General features: G+C 41.7%; 1 protein-coding gene across 2 annotated transcripts in view; it reads left to right on the plus strand.

Annotated features, from left to right (window-relative positions):
• RIOK1 (RIO kinase 1) overlaps nt 1-16,978 on the plus strand; it is a 77,755-nt gene that overhangs the window by 39,119 nt on the left and 21,658 nt on the right. For both annotated transcript variants that reach the window (XM_077269824.1, XM_077269823.1), the window contains exons 10-12: nt 959-1,096; nt 2,527-2,630; nt 6,519-6,625. In XM_077269824.1, coding sequence (XP_077125939.1) covers nt 959-1,096; nt 2,527-2,630; nt 6,519-6,625 — 349 coding nt within the window. The remainder of the gene's footprint in view (nt 1-958; nt 1,097-2,526; nt 2,631-6,518; nt 6,626-16,978) is intronic.

Here is a 16,978-nt window from a genome sequence, read left to right on the forward strand (position 1 = left end):
ATTTTTTCAGCTTTTTTTTTTTTTTCCTGCGAAAAATGCAGCATTTTAATGTCCCAGCGAGCAAAGTGAATGAGATTTCTGACATCTCATGCACATGTTGCTTATTTTTTCCTTGCAGACTTGAAGCAGTTTCAAACCTGGAGCATGTCAATCCTGTGTGCAGTTTACATTTTTCTTTTTACTCGTTTTAATTACTGAGAAAATTGCATGCGATAACAAAAATACGCACGCATTATAATGCTGTAGATAAGCCCCCGATGTAACCTGAAAGATAAGAAAAACAAGTTAGATTATACTCCCGGGGCGGGTCCGATGAGCGTTGCAGGTCCGGGTCTGGCGCCTCCCATCTTCATACGATGACGTCCTCTTCCTTTGCTTCCTGTCGCGGCTCCTGCGCGTGGAGCAGGATTAGTCTCTAGTCTTAGCTATTCAGACTGTTTTCTCTGAAAAGCTGGAGTGTTTCCGAGATAAATATACCTAATGGCAGTCGTGCAGCCAGGCTCTGATTCATGGTGCCCATGGTTTAGGTGGCATAAATAAACTTATTACCGTGAAACCTGTCGTTTTATTGCATTTCATATAACTAATGCTGATTTCCATTTTATGTAAAGGTTGAGGTTTTGTATGGCTTAGATTTTAGGCATATATTTGTATACAGGTGAGTGTATAGCCAGGGTCCATCACTGTGTCTAGTGGTTGGGCTGTGCTTATTCTAGTGCAATACACGTGGATGGTATTTTCAGAACGTCATTAACATGTAGGGAAACCATTCCACACCAAATTCATTTTGCTGCGGATAGGAAATGCTTACGCTTGTGTGAAAAAGCCATGCCATGCAATAAATAGAGGGAAATCCACGAGTAGCATGTTTGATTCACTGTGGATTTATTCTGCCACTTCTGAACTTGCACTATTGTATTTGTCATTCTCACTTTGATTTTCGTTCTTCTTTTTCAAGGCCTGCTCCATTGCTGAAGAATGTCCAGTTGTCAGACTCTAAGGCTCGGGAGATTTACTTGGACATTATTCATTACATGAGGAACATGTACCAGGATGCCAGACTTGTACATGCAGATCTTAGTGAATTTAACATCCTGTAAGTAAAAGGCTCAGTGATTCTCTGTAACCTGAATAGTGATGTAAAAAAACACTTTGTACGGTCTAAGTTTGAGAATATATTTGGGTGGTTGGGAGGTATGCTTGGATCCTCATGTACATTTTGTTATGACTGTTCGGGCTTTTTACAGATATCAAGTCTATGGCAAAAAAACTGCATGAAAGAATATGTTCACACAGTGTTTTTACTGCCAAGAAAGTAGGTTTTAGCCGCAGAAAAAAATGCTGTGTGTGAACAAAGCCTAAAACATACTGCAGAAGAATCTACCATAATAACGGAGAGCTATGTGAGGTAGTGTTATAATTAAAGGACCTCCCTAATTTGGCAAGCCTAATGTTTTCTTGCCCATGGAAGATCTCACAACTATTTAGCGTATCTTCACAAATAGGAAATGCCGGTCCTCAATTTAGCGCGTACAGACTTCTGAGAAATGGTGACCACTTTATAAGGTAGGGCACCTATTGGGAAATATAATTATTGCCCCTGATTGTTCAGACCCCATCTTCTATGTAGTGGTTGCCATGCTTAGCTGCTTCCTCATGTAGCCACAGGAACACTTTGGTAGTGGGAACTTCTGCTGGTTTATTGAAGTCACCATACACCAAGGCAGGGTTTAGAAAACAGAAGCAGAGTCTTCCTGGCTTAACGGAAAACAAAACAAGTAAAGTATAATGGAGTCCTCTTCTCTGCAGGTTTCAACCTGCAGACACCTGGCAATGTCCTCCGCTCCTCCTTGGAGCTCCGTGGGAGTATCTCCTCTCCCAAGACACCCACTGACTCTCCAGACAGGCTTTTTATCCCAGACCATGTGACCTGCTAACACACATGCCGGTGTCAACTCTGCAGGAAGAGATATGGTGAGCACTCTCCCTCCCACTGTGAGTGCTCACATAAAACCATGTATGCAGCTTTCTTTAACCCTCCCAACACTTAGTGTGCCGGAGGAAAAATATCCTGGTTTCATACCACTGACGCCAACATGCACAGGGAAACGTATCTCCCCTCATATACTGTTCCAGTGACCTGTCACAAAGGTCTGAATTTCTCTTTATTAGGGAAATTGAAAACATTAAATCAAAGGCTGACTGTTAGCTGGTATTTTCAAGACCAAAATAGGATGGTTGGCATTCCTACATGGGAACAACTTAGTAACATTTCTTTCTTTTTTAAACAATATAGTATATTGCCAGTGTACAGCCAGAACTCTACCAAATTGCTTATCTAATATATCTTATTTCTTGTCTTAATGGAGTTGCAGGATCTATGTGTATAACAAAAATATAGATTTCTTGACAAGCCATACTTGTCATGGTATTGTTTGCGCTATAATCTCTTCTGCTTCATATATCTTCTGGTTACAAATGGAGCTTTGAATACTTTTTGAGGTGTCTTAATGTAATAAATTTCAGGTACCATAATGGACAGGTATATATAATCGATGTGTCTCAGTCAGTGGAACACGATCATCCTCATGCTTTGGAATTTCTCCGGAAAGACTGTGCCAATGTGAATGGTGAGTTTTAACTATGTGGGGAATTTGCATGATTTTATACCCCAAACTATTTATATATGCATGTAGCTCTTTAAAAGACAAGTCCAACAATATCTTTACATGGCCAGTCCGTTCCCCTGTTACTGAGAAATCAGTGTTTTAACTGATATGCAGTTGAGGCTGAAGATCTGAAGCCTCTGTCACTCCAGCTCTATTCGCCGCCCAGAGCCACCTCCTCCTGCTTAATGGACAGCCTCTGTGCTCTGTTACTTCGGGTAAAGAATGTATCAGTAAAGGAGGAGGTGGTGCTGGACAGGGAACAAAGCCCGAGGGACATTAAGAATCTGCATACTTTTTGCAGTATATCATTCTTCGTCTACAGGTGGTTGGTGGAATCTTCTTGTAGATTGATCTGGAGGTCCTGATATATATATGATCCAAAGATGTAAGAAAAAAAAAATCAGTCTTATTCATCTTGATATCAAAAGTAATACTAAGTCCCAATGTACGTGATATTTCTGATGGGTTTCAATTAACATTTCTTTGTGGGCTGATGTCAGATATCCTTTAAAGGGAACCTGTCAGCAGGTTTTTGCTACATCATCTGAGAGCAGCTTAATGTAGGTAAAGAGAAGCTGAATCCAACAATGTATCAGTTAGATTACTGGGTGCAACCGTTCTCACACAATTGTAGTTTTTAGATTTAGAATGAAGCAAAGCTGAGAAAGCTAACCCCGCCCACACCAGGCTCTGTATATACAATGTCTATAGACAAGTGAGCTGCTTATCACAGGAGGGTGTGTGTGACCAGAGACCAGCTAGTCACAGCAATGATATGATACTGGTGCTAAAGCAATCATTGTAAGCAAATAAAACCTCGGATCTTGATAAAAGAAGAATCTGTGTTTTAACTTCTACCTCATGCTGTTTTCAGATTACATAGCAAAAACCTACTCACAGATTCCATTTAATACATTTGGATCCTTTCTAAGTTAGAAAATATAATTTGTGGCTTTTATGAGCAGGCATAGATTGACTTTTTTTTCCCTAAAAATCTGTTAGAAATGTGCAGGCTCCACCTACTTTTTTCTTGACTTGCAGCTTTATTACGTACCCAAATTTGTTGACAAACTCCCCACAGTTTATTCAGGATGCTGCCTTCTTCACTTGCTCTCGTACAGCAGCGCTTTTTCATTCCTGGAGTGATTTTCCCCTTCTACAGCCCATGAGGGAATCTCCTCTCCCCAGTGTAGTCATGCTGACACGATTTTGGTTTTTTTCTTCTCTTTTCTCCCTGATGCTCTCTGTGCAATTTCACATCCTCCTGATTCTGCATTGTGGGATTTTCGCCCTCCAACTGCAGATTCTGTCCTGAGTGCTCCCCCCTTTTTTACCAATGCTGTGTTTGGGATCTTTCCCCATTACCCTGCAGATTCTGCTCTGGGTTCTCTTCTCTCTTTACTGACACTGTCTGTGTTTGGAATCTTTCCTAATTCCTCTGCAAATTCTGCCCCAGGTTCTCTTTTCTTTACTGATGCTCTCTATTTTGCCCCTTCCCTACAGATTCTGCCCTGGGTTCTCTTTTCTTTACTGATGCTCTCTATTTTGCCCCTTCCCTGCAGATTCTGCCCTGGGTTCTCTTCTCTTACTTTTTGCTGATGCTGTGTGTGTGTGTGGGATCTTGGCCCCTTTTCTGAGTTTTTCTCTTTAATGACACCTCTGTGTGGGATTTTCCCCACAGATTTTGCTCTGGGTTATCCTCTTTGTACTATTGCTGATCTTACCACCTCCAGATTATGCTGGGGTTCTCTCTTTATTAATGCTGTGTTTGGGATCTTTCCCCATTACCCTGCAGATTCTGCTCTGGGTTCTCTTCTCTCTTTACTGACACTGTCTGTGTTTGGAATCTTTCCTAATTCCTCTGCAAATTCTGCCCCAGGTTCTCTTTTCTTTACTGATGCTCTCTATTTTGCCCCTTCCCTACAGATTCTGCCCTGGGTTCTCTTTTCTTTACTGATGCTCTCTATTTTGCCCCTTCCCTACAGATTCTGCCCTGGGTTCTCTTTTCTTTACTGATGCTCTCTATTTTGCCCCTTCCCTACAGATTCTGCCCTGGGTTCTCTTTTCTTTACTGATGCTCTCTATTTTGCCCCTTCCCTGCAGATTCTGCCCTGGGTTCTCTTCTCTTACTTTTTGCTGATGCTGTGTGTGTGTGTGGGATCTTGGCCCCTTTTCTGAGTTTTTCTCTTTAATGACACCTCTGTGTGGGATTTTCCCCACAGATTTTGCTCTGGGTTATCCTCTTTGTACTATTGCTGATCTTACCACCTCCAGATTATGCTGGGGTTCTCTCTTTATTAATGCTGTGTTTGGGATCTTTCCCCATTACCCTGCAGATTCTGCTCTGGGTTCTCTTCTCTCTTTACTGACACTGTCTGTGTTTGGAATCTTTCCTAATTCCTCTGCAAATTCTGCCCCAGGTTCTCTTTTCTTTACTGATGCTCTCTATTTTGCCCCTTCCCTACAGATTCTGCCCTGGGTTCTCTTTTCTTTACTGATGCTCTCTATTTTGCCCCTTCCCTACAGATTCTGCCCTGGGTTCTCTTTTCTTTACTGATGCTCTCTATTTTGCCCCTTCCCTGCAGATTCTGCCCTGGGTTCTCTTCTCTTACTTTTTGCTGATGCTGTGTGTGTGTGTGGGATCTTGGCCCCTTTTCTGAGTTTTTCTCTTTAATGACACCTCTGTGTGGGATTTTCCCCACAGATTTTGCTCTGGGTTATCCTCTTTGTACTATTGCTGATCTTACCACCTCCAGATTATGCTGGGGTTCTCTCTTTATTAATGCTGTGTTTGGGATCTTTCCCCATTACCCTGCAGATTCTGCTCTGGGTTCTCTTCTCTCTTTACTGACACTGTCTGTGTTTGGAATCTTTCCTAATTCCTCTGCAAATTCTGCCCCAGGTTCTCTTTTCTTTACTGATGCTCTCTATTTTGCCCCTTCCCTACAGATTCTGCCCTGGGTTCTCTTTTCTTTACTGATGCTCTCTATTTTGCCCCTTCCCTACAGATTCTGCCCTGGGTTCTCTTTTCTTTACTGATGCTCTCTATTTTGCCCCTTCCCTGCAGATTCTGCCCTGGGTTCTCTTCTCTTACTTTTTGCTGATGCTGTGTGTGTGTGTGGGATCTTGGCCCCTTTTCTGAGTTTTTCTCTTTAATGACACCTCTGTGTGGGATTTTCCCCACAGATTTTGCTCTGGGTTATCCTCTTTGTACTATTGCTGATCTTACCACCTCCAGATTATGCTGGGGTTCTCTCTTTATTAATGCTGTCTGTGTGGGATCTTTTCCGCTCCATTTTCAGATTCTGCCCTGAGTTCTCTTTTCTCTGTGTGTGGGATCTTTCCTCCTCCCTCGCAGATTCTGTGTACTCGCCTCTTTACTGATGCTGTCTGTGTGTGGGACCTTTTCCTTTCCCCTGCTGATTCTTCCTGAACTCTCTTCTCTCTTTACTGATGCTCTCTGTGTGTGGGATCTCTCCCTGTAGATTTGGCCCTGCGATCTCGCCTTCCTTTACTGTTGCTTTGTTTGCGTGATCTTTTCCGTTTCCCTTGCTTTTGGTTCTCCGCCCTCACTACAGCCCATGATCTCTCCTCTTTCAGGCCCTTTGTCTTTTCTTCCTTGTTTTTGAAGCTGTGCCAACAGCAACATGGAGTCAGAAACACAGCCAGCGATACTCTCTGCAGTAGCAGAATGGTAGCCAGTTTTAATGAAGATTTGCTTTAGAAAGGTGATTAATTTTAAGAACAAAATAAGTAATATCAGTAAAAGGTGTCCACAGTCTTTAAATATAAACAGAAACCTTGTACCCAGTATTAAATAAAGTAACCCAACTTTCTGTTTGCTGGCAGATTTCTTTGTGAAGTATGGCGTAGCTGTGATGACAGTTCGAGAACTTTTTGAATTTGTTACGGACCCATCTATCAATCAGGATAACATGGATGACTATTTAGAGAAGGTAATCTGAATATCTTTCTTTGGCTTTCTTAATTGTCTCCGATACTTTTTTGCTTGTGGATGTTGCATTGTGAGTGTAATAGCTGTTTAATGTATCATACTCACAATGCAGTGTATCCAGGTGTGTAACAGAAGGTGCCTCCATGTATAAGGAACCTCTGTGTAATTCATAATTACAGATACTGCACTGATGCTTACCTATGTTCATATAGCATAAGCTCAGAAAATGACAAACTTGAGGGAGGTGGTTAGTGACTTTTTGAAATAAATGTCAGAAACTTTATGCTGTCCTACCTGAGGGCACCGTTTTAACAGAATTTGGTTGACACATATCACAGTGTTTTTTGCCGCATCTCCAGACCTCTGAGCTCATCGTCAATTAAGTCATTGAGGCAGGACTTCTGGCTGCCGAGAGGCTCATATGTCAAGGACTTGATTTATTATGAGCTCAGTGGGCTGGAGATGTGTCAGAAACTCTCGCTCCTGTGATAAAACAGGCAGGGAAATATTTTATCTCAAAGAAAGCAGCAGCTTCAAGCCACTTTTATGTTGTCTGTGTAATCACTTTCTCCCCTGGCCATGAATTGTGGTATGTGACGGCCATGTTCTTGCACAATCAGACACAGTCATTACACACTACATAGCAGGGGCACTTTTAGAAGATTGTGTCAGCACGAGAACATTTTTTTTTAATACATCCAATTGTAGAATTTATTATTATTCCAAGATGTATTGATTAAAGAGAAGGTACCGCGTTTGTAGATCATTAATAAATCAATGTAATGTAGCATAACATGCTGTTATAACCAACTTTTGATTGCATTTGAAACATATTTATAACCCATCCGGCGTGATAATATAGGTGAATTTAATGAAAATGTAGAGTCCCTGTGGGTGGAGATAAGGGGAGGGGGAAAAAAAATAAATTACTGATAGGGGTTTGTTATAAATCTCCAAAAATAATGGAAGCAATGGAGAATATCCTCGTAAAGCAAATAGATGAAGCTGCGACTCAAGGTGAAGTCATTATTATGGGGGACTTCAACTACCCTGAAATAGATTGGGGAACAGAAACCTGCAGTTCCAGCAAAGGTAATCGGTTTTTGACAACTATGAGCGACAATTACCTTTCACAACTGGTTCAGGACCCAACAAGGAGGGGGGCACTGCTAGACCTAATATTAACTAACAGGCCAGACCGCATATCAAATATAAGGGTTGGGGGTCACTTGGGGAATAGTGATCACAAAATAATAAGTTTTTGTGTATCCTTTAATAAGATGTGTAGTAGAGGGGTGACAAGGACACTAATCTTCAGGAGGGCAAATTTCCAACGGATGAGAGATGATCTTGGTGCAATTAACTGGGACGATATCCTGAGACATAAAAATACACAAAGAAAATGGGAGACGTTTATTAGCATCCTGGATAGGACCTGTGCACAGTATACACCGTATGGGAATAAACATACTAGAAATAGGAGGAAACCAATATGGCTAAATAGAGCTGTAAGGGGCGCAATAAGTGACAAAAAGAAAGCATTTAGAGAATTAAAGGAAGTAGGTAGTGAGGAGGCATTAAATAAATACAGAAAATTAAATAAATTCTGTAAAAAGCAAATCAAGGTAGCAAAAATTGAGACAGAGAAGACTCATTGCCAGAGAGAGTAAAAATAATCCCAAAATATTCTTTAACTACATAAATAGTAAGAAACTAAAAAATGAAAGTGTTGGCGTCCTTAAAAATAGTCTGGGGGAAAATGGTGGATGAGGATGAGGAAAAAGCCAATATGCTAAATGACTTTTTTTTCATCAGTATTTACACAAGAAAATCCCTTGGCAGACAATATGATCAGTGATAACAAAAATTCCCCTTTAAGTATCACCTGCTTAACCCAGCAGGAAGTACGGCGGCATCTAAAAATCACTAAAATTAACAAATCTCCGGGCCCGGATGGGATACACCCCCGAGTACTGCAGGAATTAAGTACAGTCATTGATAGACCATTATTTTTAATCTTTAAAGAGTCCATAATAACGTTCTGTACCACCGGACTGGCGTATCGCAAATGTGGTGCCAATATTCAAAAAGGGGACAAAAACTGAACTCGGAAATTATAGGCCAGTAAGCTTAACCTCTACTGTGGGTAAAATCCTGGAGGGCATTCTAAGGGATGCTATACTGGAGTATCTGAAGAGGAATAACCTCATGACCCAGTATCAGCACGGGTTTACTAGGGACCGTTCATGTCAGACTAATTTGATCAGCTTCTATGAAGAGGTAAGTTCCTGACTGGACCAAGGGAACCCAGTAGATGGTAGTGTATATGGACTTTTCAAAAGCTTTTGATACGGTGCCACACAAAAGGTTGATACATAAAATGAGAATAATGGGCATAGGGGAAAATATGTGCAAGTGGGTTGAGAACTGGCTCAGGGATAGGAAACAAAGGGTGGTTATTAATGGAGCACACTCGGACTGGGTCGCGGTTAGCAGTGGGGTACCACAGGGCTCAGTATTGGGCCCTCTTCTTTTTAACATATTTATTAATGACCTTGTAGGGGGCATACAGAGTAGAATTTCAATATTTACAGATGACACTAAACACTGCAGGGTAATCAATACAGGGGAGGACAATTTTATATTACAGGATGATTTATGTAAACTAGAAGCTTGGGCTGATAAATGGCAAATGAGCTTTAATGGGGATAAATGTAAGGTCATGCACTTGGGTAGAAGTAATAAGATGTATAACTATGTGATTAATTCTAAAACTCTGGGCAAAACCGTCAATGAAAAAGACCTGGGTGTCAGGGAGCTGCTACTAAGGCAAATAAAATAATGAGATGCATTAAAAGAGGCATAGATGCTCATGAGGAGAACATAATTTTACCTCTATACAAGTCACTAGTTCGACCACACTTAGAATACTGTGCACAGTTCTGGTCTCCGGTGTATAAGAAAGACATAGCTGAACTAGAGCGGGTGCAGAGAAGAGCGACCAAGGTTATTAGAGGACTGGGGGGTCTGCAATACCAAGATAGGTTATTACACTTGGTGCAGTTTAGTTTGGAAAAACGAAGGCTAAGGGGTGATGTTATTTTAATGTATAAATATATGAGGGGACAGTACAAAGACCTTTCTGATGATCTTTTTAATCATAGACCTGAGACGGGGACAAGGGGGCATCCTCTACGTCTGGAGGAAAGAAGGTTTAAGCATAATCACAGACGCGGATTCTTTACTGTAAGAGCAGTGAGACTATGGAACTCTCTGCCGTATGATGTTGTAATGAGTGATTCATTACTTAAATTTAAGAGGGGAGTGGATGCCTTTCTTGAGAAGTATAATGTTACAGGGTATATACACTAGATTCCTTGATAGGGCGTTGATCCAGGGAACTAGTCTGATTGCCGTATGTGGAGTCGGGAAGGAATTTTTTTCCCCAATGTGGAGCTTACTCTTTGCCACATGGTTTTTTTTTGCCTTCCTCTGGATCAACATGTTAGGGCATGTTAGGTTAGGCTATGGGTTGAACTAGATGGACTTAAAGTCTTCCTTCAACCTTAATAACTATGTAACTATATATTTAGTGTGTTATAGAACTTTAAAGAAGGCACTGGGGGCTGACACTTTGTGTCATAATACGGCACCCCATGGTCATAGGAGATAAGACAGACACGACCCAATCTGTTATAATGGAGATGTCACTGCTCTGTACTGGGCACGCCTCTGTGGGCTGCACAATTCCCAATAGTGGGAGTGTTCTGCCATTTTCATGGAGCCCTTGGATCTGCAAACATAAGCAGTACTGCTTCCAGCAGAATAGATCCTAGATTGACAGGAGTAAAATGTAGGAGAAAAGCAGGGGCAGAGTATCAGAGACTGCAAAGACATCAAGGAGGAACAGTGTACCATTAGCAGGAGCTGTCAGCTGCTGGGCAAGAGTTGTGATTAATCCCTCAGTAAGATGAGAAGGAGCTGTGGGTCTGCAGTGAATGGGCAGGCATTTTGGAGGGGGGTGAGAGAATCATGTAATCTGGGTGAGAGAGACACCGTAACTGCTGGTGATAGCAGATCACAGGGCAGTCACACACAAAATGGTGCTGCCCTGTGATGCTACTTTTCATTCTCCCCCAGGGACACTAGAACACACAAAAGGGGAGGGAAATAGTGATGTCAGCAGTTGCTGCCCCAATTTTCCATCTACAGCGGGTAAGTCTTACTATAGCTGCTTGAGGTCTAAAATGGAAAATGCTCCCCCTAGTGGTAAATATATATATATTTGTAAGAAAAAATATATTTTTTAAAAAGAAATGTGTGCAAATATTGCATTAATACATTTTAATTACTTTTTTAAGCTAAATTTAACAAACAAACTACAAGAAAAGTAGTGGCACCTTCCCTTTAAAATGTACTTTGTTCATGGTATATACTCTTAATGGTGCAAAGGCTTTACAGAAACTGTGCTGCCAGTAACATTAAAAGGACCCATGGACAGCGTGTAAAAGACGCTTGCTGAATCGATTCAGGCAGGTATGTTTTTGGCTGGATTCAGATGAGCGTATGCAAAATCAACGTTTTTTATTCCAAAAAACATTATCAAGGCACATACAATCCATATGTCTGTTTCTTTCATCCTTGTATTCAAAGAGAATTTGTAGTTGTACTCTACGCTGCAGCAAGGAGAAATTCAGGAAAAGTATCAAGGATTGACAGTGGTTTATTCTACGCGTTTCGGGGGTCTCATGCCCCCTTCATCAGGATGTTACCATCAGATGGTATTTCAACACATGGATAATGCGGCGTTTCTGAGTTAACCCCTTCCCGACCTGTAACGCCACGTAGGCGTCATGAAAGTCGGTGCCAATCCGACCTGTGACGCCTATGTGGCGTCGTGGAGGGATCGTGTCCCTGCAGATCGGGTGAAAGGGTTAACTCCAATTTCACCCGATCTGCAGGGACAGAGGGAGTGGTACTTTAGCCCTGGGGGGGGTGGCTTTGCCCCCTCGTGGCTACGATCGCTCTGATTGGCTGTTGAAAGTGCAACAGCCAATCTGAGCAAATTGTAATATTTCACTTATGAAATTTGGTGAAATATTACAATCCAGCCATGGCCGATGCTGCAATATCAAATATCATCGGCCATGGCTGGAGACCGCGATCTGACCCCCCCAACCGACTGACAGCGGTTCTTCAATGGGTGCCGCCATCTTCCAAAATGGCGGGCGCATGCGCAGTGCGCCCGCCGAATCTGCCGGCCGGCAGATTCGTTATAGGTACATTTTGATCACTGAGATAGGTTATATCACAGTGATCAAAATAAAAAAAATTGTAAATAAAGCCCCCCTTATCACCCCCATAGGTAGGGAAAATAATGAAATAAATAAAATATATTTATTTTTATTTTTCCACTAGGGTTAGGGTTAGAACTAGGGTTAGGGTTGCAATTAGGGTTAGAAATAAGCTATGTGCACACGGTGCGGATTTGGCTGCGAATCCGCAGCGGATTGGCCGCTGCAGATTCGTGGCAGTTTTCCATGACGTTTACAGTAGCATGTAAACCCTATGGAAAAACCAAATCCGCTGTGCTCATGGTGCGGAAAATACCGTGTGGAAACGCTGCGTTGTATTTTCCGCAACATGCCAATTCTTTGTGCGGATTCCGCAACGTTTTACACCTGTTCCTCAATAGGAAAACACTGAAATCCGCAGTAAATCCGCAGGTAAAACGCAGTGCGTTTTACCTGCGGATTTTTCAAAAACGGTGCTGAAAAATCCGCACACAAATCCGTAACGTGGGCACATAGCCTTAGGGTTAGGGCTGGAACTAGAGTTAGGGTTGGAATTAGGGTTAGGGTTGGAATTAGGGTTAAGATTAGGGTTAGGGGTGTGTTGAGGTTAGGGTTAGGCTTGTGGTTAGGGTTATGGTTAGGGTTGGGATTAGGGTTGGTTGTGTGTTGGGGTTAGGGTTGGGATTATGGTTAGGGGTGTGTTGGGGTTAGGGTTGTGATTAGGGGTGTGTTGGGGTTAGGGTTGTGATTACGGTTATGGTTAGAGTTGGGATTAGAGTTAGGGGTGTGTTGGGGTTAGTGTTGGAGTTAGAATTGAGGGGTTTCCACTGTTTAAACACATCAGGGGGTCTCCAATCACGACATGGCGCCACCATGATTCCAGCCAATCTTGAATTAAAAAAGTCAAATGGTGCTCCCTCCCTTCCGAGCCCTGACGTGTGCCCAAACAGTGGTTTACCCCCACATATGGGTTATCAGCGTACTCAGGACAAACTGGACTACAACTATTGGGGTTCAGATTCTCGTGTTACCCTTTTGAAAATAAAAAAATTGCGGGCTAAAAAATCATTTTTGAGGAAAAAAAATGTTTTTTTTATTTTCATGGTTCTGCGTTATAAACTTTTGTGAAGCACTTGGGGGTTCAAAGTGCTCACCACACATCTAGATAAGTTCCTTGGGGTTGTCTAGTTTCCAAAATGGGGTCACTCGTGGGGGGTTTCTACTGTTTAGGCACATCAGAGGCTCTGCAAACTTAACATGACACCCACAGACCATTCCATCAAAGTCTGCATTTCAAAAAGTCACTACTTCCCTTCCGAGCTCTGCCATGCACCCAAACAGTGGTTTACCCCCACATATGGGGTTTCAACAAACTCAGGACAAACTGGACAACAACTATTGGGGTCCAGTTTCTCCTGTTACCCTTGTAAAAATAAAAAATTGCGGGCTTAAAAATAATTTTTGAGGAAAGAAAAATGATTTTTTATTTTCACGGCTCTGCGTTATAAATTTCTGTGAAGCACTTGGGGGTTCAAAGTGCTCATCACACATCTAGATGAGTTCCTTGGGGGGTCTAGTTTCCAAAATGGTGTTGTCGGGGTCGTAAACGACAATATAACCTTCCTTCACCAGTCATTCCAAATTAATGTGTGTGCAGGGCATCTGGTACCGGATAAGAATAAATCAGACAGGTAGCTGGTTCAAACTTAGTTAATGCCCCGTGCATCCACACGTCTGCAGCGGTCACACCAACTGGCTTTATTCTAAAATACACAATACTATATTGAGTGTTAGGGGAAGGCGTGCATTAGGCGGGGTTTAAGCTAGCATTCAGTCTTTCTGATTTGTTCTGACGTCTTCTGGTGGATCCTCCTTTTCTTCACATTCCTTAAGTTTCGATTTCCAAAGAAATGACTTAACCCTTCGGTCACTAACCTGAAACGAAACTGAACACTGGCAACCATCTTTAAATACAATTACATATGCATTAGCTAGCAGATAGGAAAAACTTATTGTTTCACAGTATAAGAGTATAAAGATATATAAAAGTACAGAAAGATATATAAGAAATATATTTTCACCTTGACAATCCCCCCTAAACACTAAGTTTTTCCCTTAAAGAAAGATCCTTCGAGACTGTCCATGTGATGGGAAAAGGGGAGGTGGATTTCTTCATCCAGACACCTCAGAAACTCTCCCCTAGTGAGAGGCCTCCAGGCAGCTGAACCCTTCACTAACCTCACATGGAGTTCTCCCACTGTCCCTAAACTAAATCTCTTAGCATCATCTGAGAATGGGGGATTTTGTCTATTCTCTTGAGAGGAATATACTTCGGGATCTCCCCTGGATCAGTACCATTGTACTCTGGTGGGTCTACTTCTTGATTGAGGAAGGTGTCAGTCGGAGTTGCTTTGGCAATAACCTTTTTATACAAAGAATAACACAACAGAAAATTATCGATCCAATTATAAGGAGGGCAATTAGTACTAAACAAACTTATTGAAGGAATCTCTTGATCCCACCTAACCAACTGGAGAAGAAAGATGTGTCTGCTCCAGCATACATGACACGTCGTCTTATTGTCCTAATTTGTTCAACTTCTTTAGAAACCTTCAGGTCTTTCGGATCTACATTTCGCCATTCAGGTCTGGCTGTCTATATTTCGTCTCGTATGTCTTTGGTCATACCGTCAATGAATGTATTTACCAATACTCTAACATCAAGTGGGTTTATGGGACTGTACTCCATGTCTTCCCATTTCAGCTGTAACCGTCCAAAGTATAGCTCTACACTCTCTCCTTTGTCACATTTGTAGAAAATCTTAATTTGCGTCCTAGCACGTCACCTGTTTTTGTGCACACTAACTACCTAGGCCTGCCCAGGTGCACTTATACGTCCATCATATGGTCATTATTTGTCTGTAGAATGAGAAAGGTTGGTTCTCAGGGTCAGCCAATTGTTTTTGCGTAGCTAGCTAGTCAGAGGGCCTCCAGGGATAATCAGGGTGGATAAAAATCAATGTTTTTTTAAAAAAATCAAAAAAATTGGATTTTTTTGATTTAAATCGGATTTTTTTGATTTAAATCGGATTTTTTTCAATAAACTGCTTTTTGAGGAAAATATTTTACCATCCAAAGGTTCTTCCATCATGAGATAAAGCTGAGTTGTTTAACTCAGTAGAATAAAGGCTGTATATGTGTAACATTCACAATGCCATGCTCTTCCAGAGGTTTCTGTAGGATGCTGACTATCCAACAAGTTTGGGCATGTCAACTGAATGGAAAAAGAAACTAAACCAAAAGTGAAACCAAGCTAGAAGTGTGGAATTAAAGGGGCAGTATGAACAAAATGTGGAGGCTATTAATAGTTTATACAATTAAGACATGCTGCTTTTAAACACCTACCTATTGCCATATAGTAAAACAAAAAAGATTTTTACTTACTTTGGGGTCCCCCCCTCACCCTGGCGTTAGATCGTTGCCCCTAGTTTCGTCCGTGTAACTATGGGCGCACATGCGCACTGCTCTCACTTCTCATTTTAATCGTGATTTATATTAAAAAAAAACTTTTGATTTAAATCAGTGATTTAAATCATGATTAAAATCATGATTTAAATCGATCCGATTTAAATAGAAAAAAATCTTTTGATTTAAATCGTGATTTAAATCATGATTTAAATCGGCGTGATTTAAATCAATCCACCCTGGGGATAATACTCCTGTATCTGTCTTACCCTACCTGATGTGGTTGGTTCTCTGGTGGTGGGGAGTGACATGACATGCTGGTCTACAGCTCCTTCCCAAAAGGATTACTGTCAGCCTACTCCTAAAAGTTAATGTCCCCACTATCCACCAACCACAATCCTGTGTCAGCTTCTTATATCACTGCATGTGATCTTGTCTGAACAGGATTCAGTGTAATTCTCTTAGGTCGGGTTGCAGCACGGGTCATACAAGTGTTAGGGCCCAAGTCCTCAACTCAACTATATCCTGAAAGGCATCACAGCTATAATTAACAAATCTTTGTTCACTGTAATATATATATTTGATCCATTCAACATTTTTATTAATCTGCACCTGTGGGATTATAGAAGCAAAGCCGGCATAAATCTGATTCTGGGCTTTAAACTGGTCAGGCACCCCCCTTGGCACTCCAATGGCATCGATATATACTAGTGGATCTTCTTCATAACTCATATGGAGCTGATCAAAACTTCTCCTCTTTCTGGTAGGTTCATCAGGTATCTTTGGTGTACATATATTGTGTATGTTTAATTAGCAAATCAGTATCTAGAGAACTGTTCTCTTTGCAGAAACTTGTCTTGAAGATCCCTACTGGTGTACCTGTGGTGTCGTGGGAATTATAGCAGGTGTAATTGTCAGCTAATACGGTTACTTCTCCTGGGACCTTTAGTTTAGGTTCCTTATGAATCAGTGGGACGTAATCTGGGCAATCAGTGGACTTCAAACCTTTCAACAGATTCATGACACAGGCAGTGGTGTCATCAGGGAAAAGCAATGCATGTGTGTATAGATGTGTATTCGCAGCAGCACAAGCAATACATCCTACAAAGATATTCTGGACTCTTACATTGTATCTCACCCATTCTAACCACAGGTTTTTCCTTGGGGCTGTTTGTGTTTCTATGGAGAAAACCTCTTGCCAACTGAGAGCTGGAATGGGTATCACTTCATTAACTACATTTTGCAAACGCTCACCTGGGCTTGTTTTAGGTGTACTGGTAACAGGGGTCATGGTTGGTCTGAAGCTAATATCCCGGAGCTGTATATGGCCTAAATTCCCATGGTATCCACTACTAAACACATAATTATAATGCCTTCCCAGTACAAATGTCTGCAGGTCAGCAGATTAGGGGCTTTCAAGATTTAGGAGGAGGGGGTGACAGCTTCTACCCCATTTACAGCCCCTAAGTGGTTGCAGAAGGGCTGTTAGATGCATTCTCTCACGAAGACTCCTACCCGTTCTATCCTTAGGGAACATAGCTTCGCTAGGTTTATATCCCCAATCTTTCCCTGTACTCCAGGCAGCATCTGTCCAAT

This window comes from Ranitomeya variabilis, chromosome 6 (genome assembly GCF_051348905.1).
Source record: "Ranitomeya variabilis isolate aRanVar5 chromosome 6, aRanVar5.hap1, whole genome shotgun sequence".
Taxonomy (NCBI): Eukaryota; Metazoa; Chordata; class Amphibia; order Anura; family Dendrobatidae; genus Ranitomeya; species Ranitomeya variabilis.